The sequence below is a fragment of the Blastomyces dermatitidis genome, assembly GCF_000003525.1.
Source record: "Blastomyces dermatitidis ER-3 genomic scaffold supercont1.1, whole genome shotgun sequence".
Taxonomy (NCBI): domain Eukaryota; kingdom Fungi; phylum Ascomycota; class Eurotiomycetes; order Onygenales; family Ajellomycetaceae; genus Blastomyces; species Blastomyces dermatitidis.
The window spans coordinates 9,216,080-9,235,706 of NW_025544774.1; the positions used below are offsets into that span (position 1 = coordinate 9,216,080).

Consider the following 19,627-nt stretch of genomic DNA (forward strand, 5'->3'; position numbering starts at 1 on the left):
GGTCTTCTTGCCCAGCGGTGGGCCCTGTGGGGCCGCTTGGCTCGCCTTAGCAAGCTTGTGTCAAGTTAGCTTGCATATCAGTGGACCAGCAATTTTTTGGGCCCAGTTTTGCTCCACGCGTGTGAATGTCTCTGGTGCTGCCAAGTTTTTCCAAGCAATCCATTTTCTGGGGAAATTGAAGCAACAAAGGGGACGAAATATTATTTATAAATCGGTTAAAAATCATATAAATGCAGCATGACCCACAGGAAGCCAAAGTTTTTGCAAAAATGCGCTTTTGTTCTTGGGCAAGCGCCGCCGGACACCGGCCGCCTATTCATTCATATCGGCTGTGTCATATATCGGGCAAGCAAGCAGGATGAAGGGTAGCAAGGTGAGTTAGTTCTCATTGTTCGATATAAACGCAAGAACGCTTCACTATATGAAGAAGATACCCTTCAAATGCCAATTAGGTGATCCCGCCTCCCCTCCAAAATCGCAGTTCATTCAGGAAGCTGCTAAGTTAAAATACCGCCCGGTTATAGTAGACGTAGATTTTAACACGCTTTGGAAATAACTTACTCGACATGGGGCTCCATTCAAAGGGCATAGGGACCACAACGTGATGTTCTTAAAGATGTTCTTCATTAATTTCAGATAGGAGATGGGTTCCTGTTTATTCCAGCGGAGCGCGTCCAAAATTTTATTATCCCCGGATACAAGTTCGCAGAGCAGTCGGAACTGAACTCCCAAGACAAATAACGGCCGTACGCTTCAAAGAAGACAGGGTCCCAATTTGAATTGACCCGAACTCCGATATATGATCAGCCTGCAAACGCATTTCCCCTCCTGAAAACCAAATGGATGAGGGGGTGTTTGGTGAGATGTGTATGGGAATGGGCGTTAAAGATCCAGTGGGCCTGAAAACACGTGATTGCTGCCTGAAATGATTTCGTATTGTCGGCTTGTTCGACCGGATTTGAGCATCAAGGGGTTTGCATCCCACAGAATCAACTCTTCCAGGGTTGTTCAAGGGTCAATGAGTCACATCTACAAGCTTCAGATAGCGTTGGTCGATGGGATGAAGAGGGGAAGGTTGATGCGACGTAGCCAGGACATAAAAAGATCCTTCCTTTCCCACCCCAAGCGCATCTCAATCTCTGGAGCTCCGCAGGAACAATATGAGCATACCATAATCTAAACTCTCGGGGTCAAAATTGATCAATTGGAAATTTATCCACCCAACACCAAAGAAAAAAACCTTTACTCCTTCCTCTGACCACCATGTCCCTCCCAACTTTCACCGTTCCCTCGCACAAAATTCACACATGTCTCTGGTTCGAGAAAGACGCCATCAAGGCAGCCGAGTTCTACGTCTCCCTCTTTAAAAATTCTCGCATAGTCAGCAGCTTCGATACTCTGGTCACACTCGTTCTCGACGGCCAGGAGATATCTCTCCTGAATGGCGGCACTTATTTCACCCTCTCCCCGGCAGCGTCCCTTTTCACCATTTGCGAGGATCAGGACGAGGTTGACCGTTTGTGGGCGGCGTTGCTCGTGGATGGCGGCAAAGAGTCACAGTGTGGTTGGGTCACCGATAAATTTGGCGTCTCATGGCAGATTGTTCCGAAATGCTTGATGGAGATGATGGGAGATTCCGACAAGGAGAAGGCAAAGAGGGTTACGGATGCGATGTTGAACAGCATCAAGTTTGATATTGCGACGTTGAAGAAGGCGTTTGATGGAGGTGATTGAGGTGATTGAGGTCGCCCCTCACGATGATGGAACAACATATATATATATATATATATATTAGCAAGGGACAAGAGAGCAGTCTACAGGGAGCTGTTACATAGTATGTTTTGGCTTACCCCGCCCATAGTTTTCAAACCACCTTTTTCTTTTTTTTCTTTTTTTTCTCATTTTTCATTTTTTCATTTTTCATTTCATTTTTCATTTCATTTTTCATTTTCTTTTCATTTATTTTTTTTCATTTATTTATTTATTTATTTTTTTTTTTTTTTTGATCGAAGGAGAGTTTTCAAATTTGAAATGAAAGAGTTTTTGGTCCTCTTTTTTTATCCAGAGTTGTCGTAGCCTTGTTTTCCGCATAGCAATCGTGATTCAGTTGGAAAGTATCCCCTCCTGATGTCTCCTGGCATATTTCGTAGGTACCTTCGGGGTACCACTCATGAAATCCCTAGTGCAGTACATTTTGGATTGCTTGAAAGTGACCGGAACGTCTCCCATCTCAATCCCGAAGTCCGATAAGCTTCGGCACCGGTTACCCCACAAACTCGGCCCGATACCAATATCCTAGCTCCCGAGGTACATGTAACTACTATACAAACAGCGAACCAATCAAAATTACCAATAATGTAGCTAGGTAGGGCGCGAAGAAGAATTCAAATGCGCATCAAACAGAAACCTAGGGAAGACTAGGCCCAACTTTTTAATCCGAGGCTCAGACTCTCATACTGGCGATTCAATTGAGGTCGTTGACGATGAGTTAATTGAAATCACTCCTCGCAATGACTCGACGTACCCAGACCTCCGCGCTGCCCTCTCAACTAAATCTTCTCAAACGAACTACGATAGTAAACGATAACTCCTAGCCCACCACGCCTCTACCAAACACCTTTCCCTACCTTCCATCCTTGCTTGAGACCTTCCTTCACAAATAGCAAAAACCATGCAAGCAATCCACATAACCGACTTCTCCGCCCCCCTCTCCTCCATCAGCCCACAAACGATCCCCATCCCACCACCCCCCAGCCCCAACGAAGCGCTGATAAGAATCCACTGCGCAGCCCTAAACCACGTCGATCTCCTCTACGCGCAGGGCAAGCACCAAAACAACACCTCTCTAATCCGGCCCCCTTTTACCCTCGGCCTCGAATTTTCTGGCACAATAATCGCCCTCGGCGAACCCGCGCCCACCACACCCCTTGCCCGCACGAGCAATCACGATACAGCAGACGAACACCCACTCCAAATCGGCGACAAAGTCTTCGGAGCCGGCCCGGGTGCCTTTGCAGAGCGCATTGTCGTCCCCGTCGGCTCTCTCCACCGCATCCCTCCAGGATGGGCGTTTAAAGACGCAGCTGGCCTCGCGGCTACGGCGTCAGTGGCATATGGGGCCGTTGTGATGCGTGGGGATGTGGGGGATGGGCAGTGGGTGCTAATTCATGGGGCGGCAGGAGGGGTTGGTGTTTATGCTTGCCAGATAGCTAAGGCGTGCGGGGCGAGGGTGATTGCAGGTGTGAGGAGCTTAGGGGATTCGGAGAAGGTGAGGATGCTTAGGGGCCTTGGATGTGTGGATGCGATTGTGGAGACGGGTGGGAAGGGAGATGGTGGTGAAAGTTGGATGAGCAACGTTAGGAAGATCACAGAGGGGAAGGGGGTGGATGTAGTCATTGATAATGTTGGGTTGGTTAAAGAGAGTTTGAGATGCTTGAGGCCTGTCGCTGGAAAGATTGTTCTCGTGGGGTTTGCAGGGAGAGAGGGTGTTATGGAGCAATTGTCTGTTAATCGGATTTTGTTGAGACAGGCGGTTGTGATAGGTTACGTGAGTTCTTCCTGCACAGCCTCCACTTCCTACCCCCCCCCCTTTTCAATTCCGGAGATATGGGGTTTACCTCAGACAGCTGACTGGGCGCATACGATAATAGCGATACGGGGAAACCAATCGCAGAAATCCTAATGAAACCAAACTGATATGGGATGGATTGATGAACCTCATAAAGTCTAATGCCGTCAAGCCAGTGACGTTTGAAAAGAGATACCGTGGGTTGAGTGAGGTGCGCAATGCCATGTCAGACCTACAGGCGCGGAAAATATATGGAAAGGCAGTGATATATGTTGATGAAAATGAAAGCGGCCGGGCTGCGCTATAACTACGAACTTACTCCGCCTTCATCCGCTTCGTTTCACCCTTTCGCTATTGCCCATTTTGAAAGGGAGATAACCATGATTTCCCGTTTGATTCCTACAAGCATAGTGAGTGAGATACTGCTCCAGAAGAGTGGCGATGTACTGTGCATGAACTGCACGAACTACTGTATATACAGTCACCAAAAGCAAACAAATGGATTTGGGCAATCCAGAGCCAAGAATTAAATCTTACAAGGTCTTTCGCCTTTTCTCAGAAGCTTTACCACAATCAAACTCTAGGATATTTAGTATTGGAAGTCACCTAAGAGCGACATAGCGCCGTTGGAAGGAAAAAGAAGTTAACAAAGGAAACACCAGGCTCCGAAAAGGGATGGAGACATAAAAGGAGGGGAGAATCATGCGCTTGAAACCCAAAGAAGAAAGCAGCAAGAATGGCTTTGCTTCTAATTTATTCCGACATCACCGGTCCAGGTTGGGTTTTCATACCTGGATACTATGTCATTCAAACATCGCTGCACATCCTTACATGACCATCTGCAACGAGGATACGGATCGAGCATTCCCTTTATACATCCAGTCAACTTTCTAAGGATATCCGTAGTACCACTCTCACTCTCATCTTTGAAGATCCCCGAACAATCAACCTTGGTTGCGAAGTCAGGTGGAAGTTTAGGCACGAGTCTGGAGGGCCTGCGCTGGTGTTGGTGGTCCTGCCGATGGTGCTTCATCCGCGGATTGGGTGAACAGGTCAGATCACAGAGCGTCATTTGGCGCTCCATTCGGGTCTCAAACTTATATAGTAGTTCAAAGAGGATGACACCAAGCGCGAAAACGTCTAGGCTTTCGTCGATGCTGAGGGCACTGCGTATCTTATTATGGTGTATCTCATTGTCACCGTGGCCACCGCCATTGTCATTGATTCCATGGTGTGTGCTGTGACCTGTGGTAGGGTATGAGGATGTGACGATGGGCGGTCGGTAGAATTCCGTGCCAACAGGACGGACATGGGTCCCTGTGGAACTACACAGAAGCCCTTTATCTTCATCCTGGCATTGGGATATTTCTGCAACGAGGCCGAAATCACCGATGCGAGGTGCCGTGTACCAAGTCCTTTCTGTACCAGCTTTCTTGCATGTTGGACATGGGCTGTCCTGCGCACCTGCTGGAGAAAGGAAAATGTTTGCAGGCTTTAGGTCCCGATGCACTATGCCAGTGGCATGCAGATACTCCACGCCAGCCAAGACTCCCAGAATGATTTTGAGAGAAGGAACTAGATGGTAGCAATGTTGCGGGGGTTTGGGACCTGGCGCGACGGGCTTCGCAGTCAGATATTTTGCCAGGCTCAAGGGATGTAGCGACATTTGTATATGCAACATAAGGACAGGGCCAGGTTTCACTAGGTCAATTTTCCGGCTGACATGGGCCATGGAGCCACTATGCCCCATCCCGTCAGAAAAAACATCATCATTTGTTTCACTCTCCGTTGTTGTGTGGCCAGGGGTTGGGAAGTCAAAATGGCGTGGAAGAGACTGGACTTCATCGTCTACGGTGTCACCTCTGCCACTTGATTTTTGATAAAATTTCTGCTTATCGCGTCGTGCGCCGGGAGTGTCGTGTGAGAGTTCACTCTCGTCAACTTCACTTTCACGATTTGTGGAAGAGTTCTCGAATACGATTCCGTGGCTGGAGTCCTCAAACACGATGCTAAAGTTTAATTCATCGTTTCGTGGTGATGACGATACGGGGCTCAGGAGTGGCTGTTGATTATCGTCCATCTCGCGATGACCAACTGGAAAGCTCGTAGGGGAAGTCTCGATAATTGGGCCACTGGGGCATTCAGCCCAAGCACCGAAATAACGCACAACATTTGGGTGCTCTAACCGAGCGAGCGTTCTAACCTCCTTCAGGATATGATCTAGACCTCTCAAACCACGTTCCTGCACTTGCCGCAGTCGTTTCTCTCCCAGCGGTATTTTTTTCACAGCATAAACTTGGCCATCAACGTGATGTCTCACGCGGTATACAGCACCATATGACCCTCTGCCAATCATTGCTTCCTCTTCAAACTCAATCGTATAGCGGGAAGTGGGGAAATTCATAGCTTGTGGATATAGAACAGGTAAGTTGATGGGAAGCTGCGGGAACGGAGTACGAGTATGCTTTACGAGATCCGCAATATTTGGCGGCATGGACTCATTGGGAGCTTCAGCATGGGCTTTGTCAGTAATACGTCTTTGAAGACTAGGGCGGGAAGCGCCACGTGGAGTGAAGTTCCTTATGTTTTCAAGATCGAGGCCTTCTAATCGCTTTTGAAGTTGCTCTGTATCTACCATTCCTGCAGCCTGTCTAACAGCTCCCCTCGATGATGGGCGAGGGGACCGGCCGCCCAAGTCCGCATCTCCTAAGGCAGCCATACCAAGCACATCCAGGTTATCTCTATAATACTGTCTCGTACTTTCCCAATCCTCCCCATCGACTCCCCCTGCAATAACACCATGATGAGACAAGAACTGCGACTTGTAGGCATACATATGCCTTCCTAAGAATTTCGCTTCAGGAGAATCTCGAGTATATGGTCCATGGGATCCTGGTTGCCCATTGAGGATGTCAGCAGCGCGACTGTTGCAATAGAATTCTAGGAGGGCGGCAGTCATCATAGCAGCCTGTCCTTCCGCATTGAGTTCGGGGATATCCCCCTGGTCAAGGCGATTACTTGTCTCAACTTGCTCATACTGAGACGTTCCGTATTCATGAGAACGGGTTGAAGCCTCGGCAGTATCGGTGCCTGTGTCTGTGGGAGCCTTTTGGGAGTGTCCCGGCCATTCGTCGGTCTCACCAGGGTCAAACTCCGGCAGAGGTTCGGAATCGGAAGACGAGATATCTTCCGGAGAACGAAATAGGGTAGACATTATGCGTCTGTGTTTTTCTGTATTTTTTGCACTCTTCTGGACTCGACGAGGAGATCGAATATTTAAAATGAGGTTTAACGAGGGATGGCAAGGAAACTCAAGCACAATGGGCAACAATCATTTCAGAAAGGAGTGTGTAGAATGGAAAAAAAAGAAAGACTGTATCATATTACTGTAAACAAAGGTAACGTGCGAAGTATAAACAGACATTACACACAATCAGAATGACAATGACATGTTTCTAGCAGCATTCTGTAAGTGATATTGGAGAATGCAGGAACTAGTGAACAGTGAAGTGAAAAAAAGAGGTCCCCTAGTGAATCTAAGCAGTTGGAAGTTTTGCGCTGGGGATTCTTGAATAACCAGGGTCAAAAGGGTTCAAAAACATGGATATTATGATATTTGAGCCTGTGAGTTTCGATCAGATTCCATTTGATATAGCTCGAAGGGCGCCGGTGGCTTGCCTCTCTGCCTGAGGGAGCTGCACAAATTAGTGGCTAGGATTCCACTATAAAAAGATAAAAGTCATCCCAGTAATAAACATGTTGGATCATGGCATATCGATACCCATTTGGTCGATATCAAATTGGAGCACAAGCACTGGAGGTTCAACTGAATGAGCCTCGCGCAAGTTGAGGCTGAAGAATCCGATAGTACCGACGTATTAACTAGACAGCGCAAGCTCCCCTTCCGATAACTACACTTAACTAGCTTAGGATATTTAAGCGAGTGACAAGAGCCAATAAACGCGAAATGAATAACAGTAACTTACGAATACTGCCTAATTAGGTAACTTAACTAACCAAATAGAAATACAGTGCAAAACCGCAGATGAGTCAGAATGACGCCAGAAAGGAAAACAAACGGCAAACTATTTACAATCTACTCCATCAAACTCTGCGCCATACTCCTTCACAAACTATGGGAAAGTATTTGCTGCCCTTGAAGAATACGTATTATCTTCCATTCCACCCACCACGCGGGGCGTAGCTCCGTAGTAGCAGGGCCTTCAGATAACAGAGGCGTCATTCGTAGCTCATGGAATATTCGCCAGCTTATCAGCCAATCCAAGCATTTGCATCGGCCATCGTAACAAGGGTCTCCAACTTACGCCTAAGGAGCGATAAATTGCTTCGAACAAGTGACTCGCCCAGCCTTGCGACCACCAGCACGAATCCAACCTGGAAAGGATGACACAGTAGTGCGCAAGAATCACCAGCGCCATGGGTTTTCGGGCCTTCAGATGCACAAGGTAGGCTTCGGGGAGAAGGATCGGCCAGCGAAAAACAGTCTCCAAGCTCGAAGCGGGTCGCTCAAACGAAATCCGAAGTTCGCGGATGGCATGATTATTCGCATCCTTTTCTTCAGCACTTAGCTGGGTTACATGTGCTCCATTGCAATCGTGCAAATAATCAAGTGCATTTATGACGTCTTTAGAAATCGGCTGTGGTATACCATCCGCAGGACGCCGGATCATTGGCCCCAGCTCCCCCTTCTGTATGAGCTCCCATGATGTACTTAGCACGCTCTCCACACCGCGAAATAGAAGGAAATCTTGAAGTAGCTCAGCAACGGGCTCGCCCCCACCCGGCCTGCCGACAAAACGAGAGAAAGCAAAGGCCAGCGCCGCGATGAGACTCGAGAACGCGAATACAGCGTTGCAGTTGGACGGGGTGATGTTATTCAGCACTGGCCGAAACGCTGCAAGGGCAAGATGCTGATGCATGGTGGCTAATTCGACATATTTTCGGAGGTTCGGGTCGTTATTGCTGCTGCACTCAATGAGGTGAAGTGCTGACAGAGATAAGAGTCCATGCATTAGAAAGGGGTGAGCAAGAGCTTCCTTGGGAATGACGGTTCTCCATATTTCGATATGTTCTGGGGTGTTTGATAGCGTCGTATACGTCTCCGTGGTGTAATGGTGCATAAGCTTCAAATCATCAATATGTAAATTCGATGTGAATTGGGGATTTCTGCTGTCAAAGGTGGTAAAGATTTCCAGCTGATCAACAGTTGACGAGGAAATTGGCGGCAGTGCTGAGGCGCCATTGACGATCGCCGGCCAACGGCCAGTTCTACCATTCAGGCGTACCGCCCCAGGAGGGGTCGCGAATTGGCATTCAATATTGTGCTTTTTGCAGTTGCCGCATGGCGGCGGAGCCTCGTCACACTGTTACATATGTAGAGTCAGATATCTTCGATGAAAGCTACAGTTGAGCCTAGACCTCTGTGCTATGATATTTACTCTTTTCGTTTCCATTTCAACTAGACCACGGTGAAAACACAAATAATCCAGGGAAACTTCGTAAATCGACTTGTCTTCTTACCTTTATCTTTCTTCTCTTGCACTGAATACATCCCAGGCGGGACTTGCGATGGCTTCTTCTTGGCGGCATTGTGAATACAGAAGCTTGTTATTATTTCCCTCGCTTCTGCATGCCAGTCAGATCATACGCGTAAATGTTCGTAGTAAAGCAAGCCACGGTGAAATTTCATAAAAGCCATGAACAACATCTAGGGCATGATCAGGGTTCCCTGGATCAAATCTTTAAACCAGGAAGGCTCAGCAGCACGCGTTCGCCTGGATACCCCGCTGAGCTCAGACTACCGGACAATAAAAAGGGACTAAACCATGCTAAGAAAAGGTCACCATAGGTAGAAAAATCCTTGTAAACAAATCAAACAAAGTAAATTATGCGTAATACGAGCTGCGCAGTGAAATTGGCAATATCTATGAGATCAAAAAAATGTCCGCCGAAAATCATTTTGTCAAGGCAAGACATGGAGCGCCAGAAGCCGCCACCAGCTCATGGTACGGGTACCCAAAAGTATCCACATGCAACTATCCGCAGGTGTGATACCCAGCTGGTGGGTATGTACTCCGTACAGTACATGTATGTATGTACTGTACGGAGTACATGTACGTACATTACATAGTTACATAGTGTCGGCCCCATCCTCACATGGCTGATATATCGTAGTCGAGTTTACTGCAGTTTCACACCTTGCTTCAGAAAACACGGAAATATCCTGTTGAGCTCCTGTTACCATTATCGAAAGCTTCAAGCTATGAGCATGCACATTTTTGTCCTGATAGTTATTTGGGTCTGTTTTGTCGCCACGCTCACTCGGGAGCAACACTTGCCTGGAGGAAATCTATCAAACAAAGCGCAGGCTCCGTAACTATTCCTGCTGTTAATGGGACTTCAAACTTTCACCGCGACCCAGTTGCGGTTTTTGCCGGGTCCTTATGTGTGTCAGAATTTGTTGCGATCCCGGCACAGGAACGTATTCCAGGATTTCTGTGGCGGCGCGTTGACGAATTCCTGAGGAATGCGTGTTCAGCTTGAGCTCGATGCGCTCGAATGGCACCAATATAACCTCTAACTACAAATACCTCAATGGTTGACCGCCCTAGTTGCCATTAGCCCCAAAGCATGTCTTGTGTTATTGGCTACCGCAATTGCGACGCAGCAGAACACATTCTCTTTGGCTGCTCGGGTCCTTCCGGTGTAAGGGACCTGATGAATTACTGGCTCCACAACACCTTCATGACGGAAGGGACGAAATGTAAAGGAGTGCAGGATGATTCTTTTGTACATGCCTATTGAGGCATGGACCCCGGGTAGGAGGATCACAAAGTGTCAGAAATTAAGACACACTTGAAGACAGCCATGCCTTTGTCATATGGAATCGCCCTATTCAATGCGGCGGCTAATTACGGCTCGGAAAAGGAATCTACTGTTGGTTTTTTTTATAAGATGACTATCATTGAACTCGGGTGCTACCTCATGGTTATCTAACTTGAGAGGTCAGATTTTTGAAACTTTAACAGGTTTAATTTCACAAGTCCCAGCGCAAAGTTTCGATCAAGAAGTAGCCTACATCCTCGGAAAGCCATACCCATGCAAGCCCTCTAAAAGTATGGTTTCCCCGGATTTCCTAGTCTCAGACACGCATGGCAAGTTGTTGTCAGCAGGGAAGCACCCCCAGTCAAAACCCAGGGATCTGGGGAATGACAGTTGGTTCTCCAAACAGTTAAGTTACCCGAGTATTTGGAGGTCGCGTTTTTATGTACTGTACAACGTGTGACCATAAAAACTCAACCTGAAAAGACAAATGTTTGCTTAAATTGCTGCGAACTTGAGATTATAAGTGTACCGTACCTCAGTGCGATATGTCTCATCGGTGTTTGAGGTCGGGCAGTTGTCTTCTTTTGGATTGAGAATATATACCTCGTTATTTCATATCATTTGGAGCTCGATATGCTTTTGGGGCCGAGTAGCTCTGGATTATCCCGCCAACCCCCGTTCGAAAACTTCTACGATTGCTTCGACCTCCTCTATGTTATAAACACACATCCGAGATAAATAGCTCTCATGGCTCTGAGTTTTTCACTTGATCCGCTTGTGATACCTTACTGACATAATTTTATAGCTCCCCGACAAGGTCGGCGTTAGGTACAGCTTTGAAGTCCAGAATTCTGTAATTGTCGTTCTTGTTCACCAGATATCCATCCTTCTGACATATCTGTCCTACTCTGTTGGAGGGCTGGTTCAATTTTATAAACGCTTTGCCGTGGTTGACCAATCTCACTAACTTAATGACATCAACTCATGTGCACAATGTGACATGGTTTGTTGGGTTTGGTTTGTCTATCTCCAATTTTGAGACCCTCTCACTTATCTCTAGTGCTCAGTGGTGCCCTGCGCTTGACCTGCAGGTTGACCTACGCCAATTTCGTATCTTGCACTTTTTGTACCCCAACCCCCAACGAGATAGACACATTATTCCTCCTGTAAAACGCAGGCCGTTGAGGGTTCGACGGCTTTGCTAGCAATTATCTCATGACGCCAGTGTGAATTCATGTGTCCAGTACACGGCTCTGCTTAAGCTCGTTGCTTGGTCATCGGTCTGATCCCTCCCCCCCCCCCCCCCCTCTCTCTCTCCTCCTCCTCTTCCTCTTCTTCCTCAGCGTTTTTTTTTTTTTTTTTTTTTTTTTTTTTTTTTTTTTTTGGTTGTGTTCGATCTGCTAAATAATAACGAGCTTTTTATCACAGGTGCCTCTTTCTTCGACGATTGGCAGTTCTACGGCACGTTCTATTGCGCGCAAATATTGTGCTAAACATCACAGCCCATTCATGGCCACCCCTCCACTCACCTCTCATGTCTTAGGTTAACACGGGATCAAACTATCTGCATTCTAGTGTGAAGTGCAATCTTCCTCACTGGGTCAAGACTCTCTGGATCAGTCTCGTATCATGTGGTCGATCTCATTAGCATTTTCTCTCGCATCGAGTTTGATATCCTACATAATTAGCCATCACGAAATTATTTTCGTTTTTCAGATGGAGATGGTTATTTAGTCTATAACTACTGTCTTGTGAGACGTTGCAGAATTGCTCCCCTCATTTTGCCCGCCATGATCGAATTAAATTGACGTTCTGGATACCATTGGTGTCACAGGCATCCCCAAGGGGTACGCAAAGGCCTCTGTCTTGAAGAATATCTCCATTTACGGCCTTTTATCTCACGACAAGATGCTCTAAATCTTGCAAAGTTGAAGTTGGAGCTATGTCCTTGACACATTATCAAGCTAGTTTCTGTTTGATAACGCCAATTGGTATTCGATCCAGCTCAAAAAAAACGTGCTCATTTATTTGGGATTGCTATGATTAACAATAGCCCGACGCACTTCATATTTATATCCTACATCACTCCCAACTTCCCTGCCTCTTGGATCAGTCGTTCCCATTCATTGTAATGTGTTTTTATATATGATTCGAGTCTTCTATTATACATTACCTTTGTACTAACTATCAAGCCTATTCCATATTTGTCCACAGATTTGTATACGGAGAATTTCAAGTTTTTACCACCAATCATGAAGCAACATGTTCTGGCGTCTCTCTTCTGCTTTTGCAGTATTTTGATAATTGGAGCACTGGGAGGGTCTGACACAGCGAACAGAAAGAGACGGGAGTTTATTGACAGCGGAGCACGCCTTCTTCAGCTGCAAAGCAAGGAAACCACCACCTGTATGAGGCACTTAGAGGACGACGAGATACTCGCCACGATGAAAAGGCGGGAGGGTGTAACAATGACTACGGTGACGGTAGTGGTCATCGGGATGATGACCGTGGGGAAATATGTCGCCATCAATGTACGCCAGGTAAATTAACTATTAGGAAGGAGTGGTGAGTTGACATTCTTCCCTCCGAAACTACATACACACCAATTTAACTCACTGGCGCTTCTTATATAGGCGATTCTTGTCCAAGGCAGAAAGACGGAAATATATTGACGCTGTGTATTGCCTCCAGTCGAAACCATCATTATTTACACAGCAAGAAGCACCTGGCTCTAAAAATCTTTTTGACTCGTTCGCAGCTGTCCATATTAACAAAACCCCATTCATCCATGGAACTGTATGTTTTTGATATATATGCGTCCCTCTCATATTTTACCCAAGCGCTTATGCTGTCTAGTTCAACTTCCTCGCCTGGCACCGATACTTCGTCTGGGCATACGAGAAGGCTCTTAGAGAAGAATGTGGATATCATGGGGCTAGTCCGTAAGAATCCCTCAATCCAGCCTAACTTGTGGCCTGTTGTGAATATATACTCATGTTTTAACCCATTCAAAAGTTATTGGGAGTGGGGATACGATGTCCATGATCCGGAAAAATCTGCAGTGTTTGACGGTTCGGCCTATAGCTTGGGGAGTAATGGTGCTCCATTAGCAGATAGGGCACCAACATACCGTCCGGCTCCTCCTCCGCCCTTGCCACAAACTGAGGGTCACGATTTTCCGGCTGGAACTGGAGGAGGATGCGTTATGTACGGTCCGTTTTCAGACTTAACCACCAATCTAGGCCCAGTTGCTATGCCCGGAGGTGACCTAAATAATCCATTGCGATACAATCCCAGATGTTTGATGCGTGATATGAACGCCCTCATAGGCCAGCACTACACTGCTTTCAACTGGTCGACGTGGACTATTGAAGAGAGTAAGGACATAGATGGGTTTCAATCTCGTCTCGCTGGGCTACCGGGCAATCAAGGCTCGAAACATGATCCGCTGAATTTCTTTGGGGTGCATGGTGGTGGACATCTCTTTTTGGGTGGGATGACTGGCCAACGTATGTATACTCAGCATAAATAGCGAATTTTGTATATACCCTCCTGTGGTGTACAGGTAGCACCTAACCATTGACTCGCACTTATGATGTCCGAGACAAACTAATGCTTTTCGTTGCGTCCAGATTCGGATTTTTATTCCAGCCCCCAAGAGCCAGCTTTCTTCCTACACCATGGCCAGATCGATCGTCTCTGGTCCATCTGGCAATGGCTAGATATTAAGGAACGACGGGATGCAATTTATGGCACACTTACGCTAGCCAATATACCTCCTACCAGAAATGGAACTTTAGACGACATCATCGACGTGGGTCCGCTTGCACCGCCAGTGTCTGTGCGAGAGGTTATGAGCACAATTGATGGACCGTTTTGTTACTTTTATGAATGATCCCAAGATCACCCTACGGTCTTCGGATTTTCGTGGTTTTTGTTATTTTCACCGACTATATATGATCTCTAATTGACATTTATTCCTTTTATTCTTCAGATTATTAGGGTTGGCCGCATCTAAGTGAGCTCACGAGCTGGTTGGTTGAACACACTTGCCAGTGTGGCTGCTTGAATAAACGCCTTTCTGGCTACTGTTTGAGATGTAGAATAATTGTATAAGTACTTCTCAGCATAATTATGAATTTTTTGTCTCGTTTTGAATACAATACATTAATTTTTATATCTCTGCACCCGGAACGCGCAGAATACAATCACGTGATTTAAACTCACGCGTCTGCTGGCGTCCTTAATTGGTTCACAACGTCACGTAATTGGGCGGCTCGCAGTTTCCGGCACGCGTACTCCGTGCAGAAAGCGACAACGACCTTCACATCATCCCCAGAAAAAACAGACATATGTCAACGAATCTGTTTCTCGATATGCCCCAGGAAACCATTGTATAATTACAATTAACTCAACTATGCTAAAACCCCCACAAAAACGAGTCCTTGGCGACGCTACACTCAGCCGTCACAATGTACTGCCGAAGTCGCCCAGTACCGCAAAGAAGCGGAAGCTCGAAACCGACCAGCCAGCTATTGGCATTAAACCGTCTTCACAGACTGGCAACCGGAAGCTAATATCCTCAGGCCCTCGTCAATCGCAGAAGAAAAGCCAGTTCGAGGAGGAAGTCTTGGAGAAATTGACACAGGACATTTCAGGACTGAAGGAGAGCAACTCGGAAAAAGACCAGCAGTGGGCTCGACCAAGTTTAGATAATTTTGATGCAGCGCGAGACACTCTTTGCTTCCAGCAAATTGAAGTGGAGGAAGGGACGCTAGGAGGTGGAAAGCCTGCGGTGAAGCTTTTCGGGGTTACTGAGGTAGGTTTGCTCATTCATCCAATAATAGGTATCTAGTTGCTTTATCGATTTGGTTCATCCTAACGAGATCATTTTCTTCTCATCTAGGCTGGCCATTCGGTTCTCTTACATGTTACCCATTTTCTACACTATCTCTATGTGGCTGCTCCTGTCTCATTTGCTCCAACAGACTGTGAAGGATTTAAGGCGTATCTTGAAAAGGAAATCGATCTTCATCAGCCAGCTTTACATTCAGTACAGATGGTAATGAGAGAAAACCTTTTCGGATTTCAGGGAAACCAGAAAAGTCCCTACTTGAAAATCACAGTGACAGATCCGCGACATATCAACAAATTGCGAACGCTGATTGAAACCGGCCAGGCGAATTATAAAGGCATGTGGAGAGGTAATGATGATGGGATTTTGACCTTTGATAATATAGAATATATTTTACGGTTTATGATTGATACAGGGGTAAGAATTTCTTTGTTGACTTAAGCTTCCTCCTACCCCTTTGCACCTGCTTGCCTCGGCTAATCAATTTTTGAAGATATCGGGCATGTCTTGGGTCGAGGCGCCGGCTTCCAAATACCACATGCTCCCAATGAACGAAAGGTTGTCGAATTGCCAAATAGAAGCTACGATTCATTACCGTGATCTTATTGCTCATCCCAACGATGGCGAATGGGCAAAAATGGCACCGCTCCGAATCCTTTCCTTCGATATAGAGTGCGCTGGTCGCAAGGGTGTGTTTCCTGAGGCCAACCAAGACCCGGTAATTCAAATCGCGAATGTCGTTACACGTTATGGGGAGTCAAAGCCATTCGTTCGAAATGTGTTCGTCTTGGACACATGTAGCTTAATTGTCAATACCCAACTTTTCGAGTTTGACGCAGAGGAAAAAATGCTGATGGCCTGGAGAGACTTCTTGGAGGAGGTTGATCCGGACGTTATCATCGGATACAATATTGCTAATTTCGATTTCCCCTACCTTCTTAAACGAGCGGAACATCTCAAATGCTCAGGATTCCACTTCTGGTCCAGACTGAAGCATATCGCTTCACGGGTAGGGGACGCAAGATTTTCTAGCAAGCAAATAGGCAACCGGGAGTCCAAATCTACGAATATCAGCGGCAGAATTCAACTCGATCTCCTGCAACTTATTCAGCGGGACTATCAGCTGCGAAGCTACACTCTAAATTCAGTATGTGCGCAGTTTTTAGGAGAACAAAAGGAGGATGTCCATCACACTATGATTACAGAACTTTTTAATGGAACGCCGGACTCGCGGCGACGGTTGGCTGTTTACTGCTTGAAGGATGCATACTTACCTCAGCGACTGATGGATAAACTTATGTGTCTTGTCAACTATACTGAAATGGCAAGAGTCACTGGCGTACCTTTCAACTTCCTGCTTTCCCGCGGACAGCAAGTCAAGTTTCTTAGCCAACTGTTCCGCAAGGCTCTCGAACAACAATTGGTTATTCCCAATTTACGGAACGAGTCGACTAGCGAACAGTACGAAGGAGCCACCGTCATCGAGCCTATTAGAGATTATTACGATGTTCCGATAGCAACCCTTGATTTCGCATCCCTATATCCTAGTATTATTCAAGCACACAACCTGTGCTACACGACTCTTCTAAAGAAGTCAACCATCGACACACACCAAATGAAGGAAGGAGAAGACTATATCGTGACTCCAAACGGGGATAGGTTCTGCACCTCAAAAGTCCGCAAAGGGCTCCTGACTCAGATCTTAGAAGAACTTCTTGGTGCAAGAAAACGCGCAAAGAAGGAGCTTGCTGTGGAAACGGACCCTTTCAAAAAGGCTGTCTTGAACGGACGACAACTTGCTCTTAAAATCAGTGCGAACAGCGTTTACGGCCTGACTGGTGCTACTGTTGGCAGACTACCCTGTTTGCCTATCGCCAGTAGCACGACTAGTTACGGCCGCCAGATGATTGAGAAAACTAAGGAAGAGGTAGAGGCTAAATTCACCATCGCCAATGGGTATTCTCACGATGCTAAGGTCGTGTATGGTGATACTGACTCCGTCATGGTTAAATTTGGAATGCAAGACCTTGCTGAAGCAATGAAGCTTGGGCGGGAGGCAGCTGATTTTGTTTCAGCTAAGTTCATTAAGCCGATTAAATTGGAGTTCGAGAAGGTGTATTTCCCATATCTCCTCATCAACAAGAAACGCTACGCAGGTCTCTATTGGACGAGACCAGACAAGTATGATAAAATGGATACCAAGGGCATTGAAACCGTTCGCCGAGACAACTGCCGTATGGTACAGACAGTTATCGAAACTGTCCTTAGGAAAATCCTCATTGATCGAGATGTCGGCGCTGCCCAAAGGTATGTTTTCTAGATTTATTTCCCTTTACTTCCCTTTGCGCTGCTCTATTGACATTTCATTTCCCCCCTCCCCAATAGTTACGTGAAGGATACGATCTCTGATCTCCTTCAAAACAAAATCGACATGTCTAAACTTGTGATCACGAAAGCCCTCTCTAAAAAGGATTATACTGCGAAACAAGCTCATGTCGAGCTAGCAGAGAGGATGAAGAAGCGTGACGCCGGTTCTGCCCCAACGCTCGGCGACCGAGTTGCATATGTCATTGTTAAAGGTGCTGGAGGTTCAAAAAATTATGAAAAATCGGAAGACCCGATCTACGTACTAGAAAACAATATTCCAATAGACACGAAGTACTACCTTGATAATCAGCTCGCCAAGCCCCTCACGCGAATCTTCGAGCCCATCCTTGGCGAGAAGAAGGCCGGCCAGTTGCTCACCGGGGAGCACACTCGATCCATCTCCGTCGCGGCCCCGACGCTGGGCGGCCTGATGAAATTCACCAAGAAAACACAAACGTGTATGGGTTGTAAGAAGCCCCTTACTGGGAAAGAAGGCGCCGAGGGCGCTGTTTGTGAGAACTGTCGCCCACGCCTCGGCGAGCTCTACACTAAAACCCTTACGAGAGTGTCTGATCTGGAAGTGCGGTTTGGCCGCCTGTGGACGCAGTGTCAGCGATGTCAGGGCAGTTTGCATTGTGAGGTTATCTGCTCGAGCAGGGACTGCCCGATATTCTACATGCGGATGAAGGCGAAGAAGGATGTTGAGGACGCTGAGAAGGAGTTGGCACGCTTTGATCACGATCTGGGGGCCTGGTAGGTGAGTGGGATATAGGTAATATGTTATCTCTCTATTCATCGGTCACTTGAATTTATGCTGGCATTACATCGGGAATAAATCATCCTGGATTGGCTTGCTTGGTTTTACGACATGTACGCATTGTGTAAAATGTGAAGGGATCCTGGCTTTTTGCGTCTATATTTTTGTTTATTGTTTTTATGAGCATTGTGGCAGGCATATGCTGCATGTACGTCTACTAATGGTAATGGTATTTTATATATTCTCTCTTGAATATTTTCTTTTCTTGCCTGTTCTTGTCCATATTCATCTTTGATGACGGCCAAATAGTTAGCTATCTGTACCTCATGTTCTTGGCACGGTCGGGCCCTTCTCCCCTCCTTCAAAATTTCTGTACCATCACTCTCTCGCTCCTTATTTTTTATCTCCCAACTCCTCATTCTGGGCTGTTACCCTTCTTGGCTACGTATCTACCGCAGGTACGTACACCTATAAAAAGCACCAATAACCTTATCCCATGCATCGCAGTTACCTGCGAAAATGACGACATTTTTGGCCTGTCAGCGTGAAGCTGTTTACTAGCTTTCTACTTCTGCGACATCCTATTTTATCCATTCTAAATATACTTACAGTTTTCGAAACGCATCCACCTCCAGATAGTTTCTATGAACTTAAATATCCCACATGCGAAAACTTTACGACAGAGTTCGTGGTTTTGGCTACAAAAGTAGTAGAAAAGAAAAGTTAAAATAAATTTGCTAGATGAAATTCAAGATTTTTGAATACATCTGTGAGACAGCCTTGAGAAGAGAGTTTCATATGCTCCGTCCTCTACTTAGTCGAGTCGTACTATGCTTGTAAATGAACAACTAACGTGAACAGACGAAATACATGCGACACAAATATGAGAAACCAAGATAGCAATCCACCTTACTTTCCTCGGGTAAAGTACTATCAAGTTACTTGTCCCCTGTTCGCAATTATAGGGAAGATAAAATATTTGGCAATGTGTGCACGGAGGAGAGAAATTCAACGGAGGTGCTTAGATACAATTCTGCTTGTTCGAGGAGGTAGATAATTAATGTTCTCTCCCGAGAAATGGCCGAAATGGCCTAAATAATGCAGAAACCCCAGCAACCAATATTCTGCTCATTGGCGATCTGGTGAGGCCCCATGAAGGCAAGGCTAGTCAACTGTTGCAGTGTTCACTATTTGAGCTGTGATCCTCTTGCAAGTTGTTCAATTTCATCCAGAG

At 46.4% G+C, this 19,627-nt stretch overlaps 6 protein-coding genes across 6 annotated transcripts; 4 read left to right on the forward strand and 2 right to left on the reverse strand.

Annotated features, from left to right (window-relative positions):
- Positions 1-189: 189 nt before the first annotated feature.
- BDCG_01236 (3-demethylubiquinone-9 3-methyltransferase) lies at positions 190-1,904 on the forward strand. Its single transcript, XM_045416741.1, has 2 exons — positions 190-373; positions 525-1,904. Exon 2 carries the CDS (start codon positions 1,264-1,266, stop codon positions 1,732-1,734), a length of 471 nt encoding a protein of 156 aa, XP_045272396.1. The 5' UTR covers positions 190-373; positions 525-1,263; the 3' UTR covers positions 1,735-1,904.
- Positions 1,905-2,356: 452 nt separating this feature from the next.
- BDCG_01237 (alcohol dehydrogenase) lies at positions 2,357-4,129 on the forward strand. The gene is made up of 2 exons (XM_045416742.1): positions 2,357-3,547; positions 3,651-4,129. Exons 1-2 carry the CDS (start codon positions 2,672-2,674, stop codon positions 3,873-3,875), a joined length of 1,101 nt encoding a protein of 366 aa, XP_045272397.1. The 5' UTR covers positions 2,357-2,671; the 3' UTR covers positions 3,876-4,129.
- On the reverse strand, positions 4,104-7,419 carry BDCG_01238 (PEK protein kinase). The gene has a single exon (XM_045416743.1). The coding sequence runs from the start codon at positions 6,780-6,782 to the stop codon at positions 4,317-4,319; it is 2,466 nt and encodes an 821-aa protein (XP_045272398.1). The 5' UTR covers positions 6,783-7,419; the 3' UTR covers positions 4,104-4,316.
- A 19-nt stretch (positions 7,420-7,438) lies between these two features.
- BDCG_01239 (C6 zinc finger domain-containing protein) lies at positions 7,439-9,582 on the reverse strand. Its single transcript, XM_045416744.1, has 2 exons — positions 9,110-9,582; positions 7,439-8,952 (listed from the first exon to the last, which is right to left on the reverse strand). The coding sequence occupies exons 1-2, from the start codon at positions 9,176-9,178 to the stop codon at positions 7,819-7,821; spliced, it is 1,203 nt and encodes a 400-aa protein (XP_045272399.1). The 5' UTR covers positions 9,179-9,582; the 3' UTR covers positions 7,439-7,818.
- A 3,084-nt stretch (positions 9,583-12,666) lies between these two features.
- Positions 12,667-14,309, forward strand: BDCG_01241 (tyrosinase; the record flags this gene model as incomplete). The annotated part of the gene is made up of 5 exons (XM_045416745.1): positions 12,667-12,945; positions 13,106-13,210; positions 13,271-13,356; positions 13,430-13,923; positions 14,047-14,309. 5 exons carry the CDS (start codon positions 12,667-12,669, stop codon positions 14,307-14,309), a joined length of 1,227 nt encoding a protein of 408 aa, XP_045272400.1.
- A 350-nt stretch (positions 14,310-14,659) lies between these two features.
- On the forward strand, positions 14,660-19,315 carry BDCG_01242 (DNA polymerase delta subunit 1). The gene is made up of 5 exons (XM_045416746.1): positions 14,660-15,233; positions 15,321-15,686; positions 15,763-17,576; positions 17,655-19,162; positions 19,255-19,315. Exons 1-4 carry the CDS (start codon positions 14,832-14,834, stop codon positions 18,391-18,393), a joined length of 3,321 nt encoding a protein of 1,106 aa, XP_045272401.1. The 5' UTR covers positions 14,660-14,831; the 3' UTR covers positions 18,394-19,162; positions 19,255-19,315.
- The last annotated feature ends 312 nt before the right edge of the window (positions 19,316-19,627 follow it).

Excerpts from the sequence above, each read along its gene's own strand:
- BDCG_01242 (XM_045416746.1), top strand. The coding sequence starts at position 14,832 with ATGCTAAAACCCCCACAAAAACGAGTCCTTGGCGACGCTACACTCAGC. Across the intron at positions 15,687-15,762 it reads GGTTTATGATTGATACAGGG|ATATCGGGCATGTCTTGGGT; the intron begins GTAAGAATTTCT and ends CAATTTTTGAAG. Across the intron at positions 17,577-17,654 it reads GATGTCGGCGCTGCCCAAAG|TTACGTGAAGGATACGATCT; the intron begins GTATGTTTTCTA and ends CCTCCCCAATAG.
- BDCG_01239 (XM_045416744.1), bottom strand. The coding sequence starts at position 9,178 with ATGCCGCCAAGAAGAAGCCATCGCAAGTCCCGCCTGGGATGTATTCAG. Across the intron at positions 8,953-9,109 it reads GCAAGAGAAGAAAGATAAAG|TGTGACGAGGCTCCGCCGCC; the intron begins GTAAGAAGACAA and ends CATATGTAACAG.
- BDCG_01238 (XM_045416743.1), bottom strand. The coding sequence starts at position 6,782 with ATGTCTACCCTATTTCGTTCTCCGGAAGATATCTCGTCTTCCGATTCC.
- BDCG_01237 (XM_045416742.1), top strand. The coding sequence starts at position 2,672 with ATGCAAGCAATCCACATAACCGACTTCTCCGCCCCCCTCTCCTCCATC. Across the intron at positions 3,548-3,650 it reads AGGCGGTTGTGATAGGTTAC|CGATACGGGGAAACCAATCG; the intron begins GTGAGTTCTTCC and ends ATACGATAATAG.
- BDCG_01236 (XM_045416741.1), top strand. The coding sequence starts at position 1,264 with ATGTCCCTCCCAACTTTCACCGTTCCCTCGCACAAAATTCACACATGT.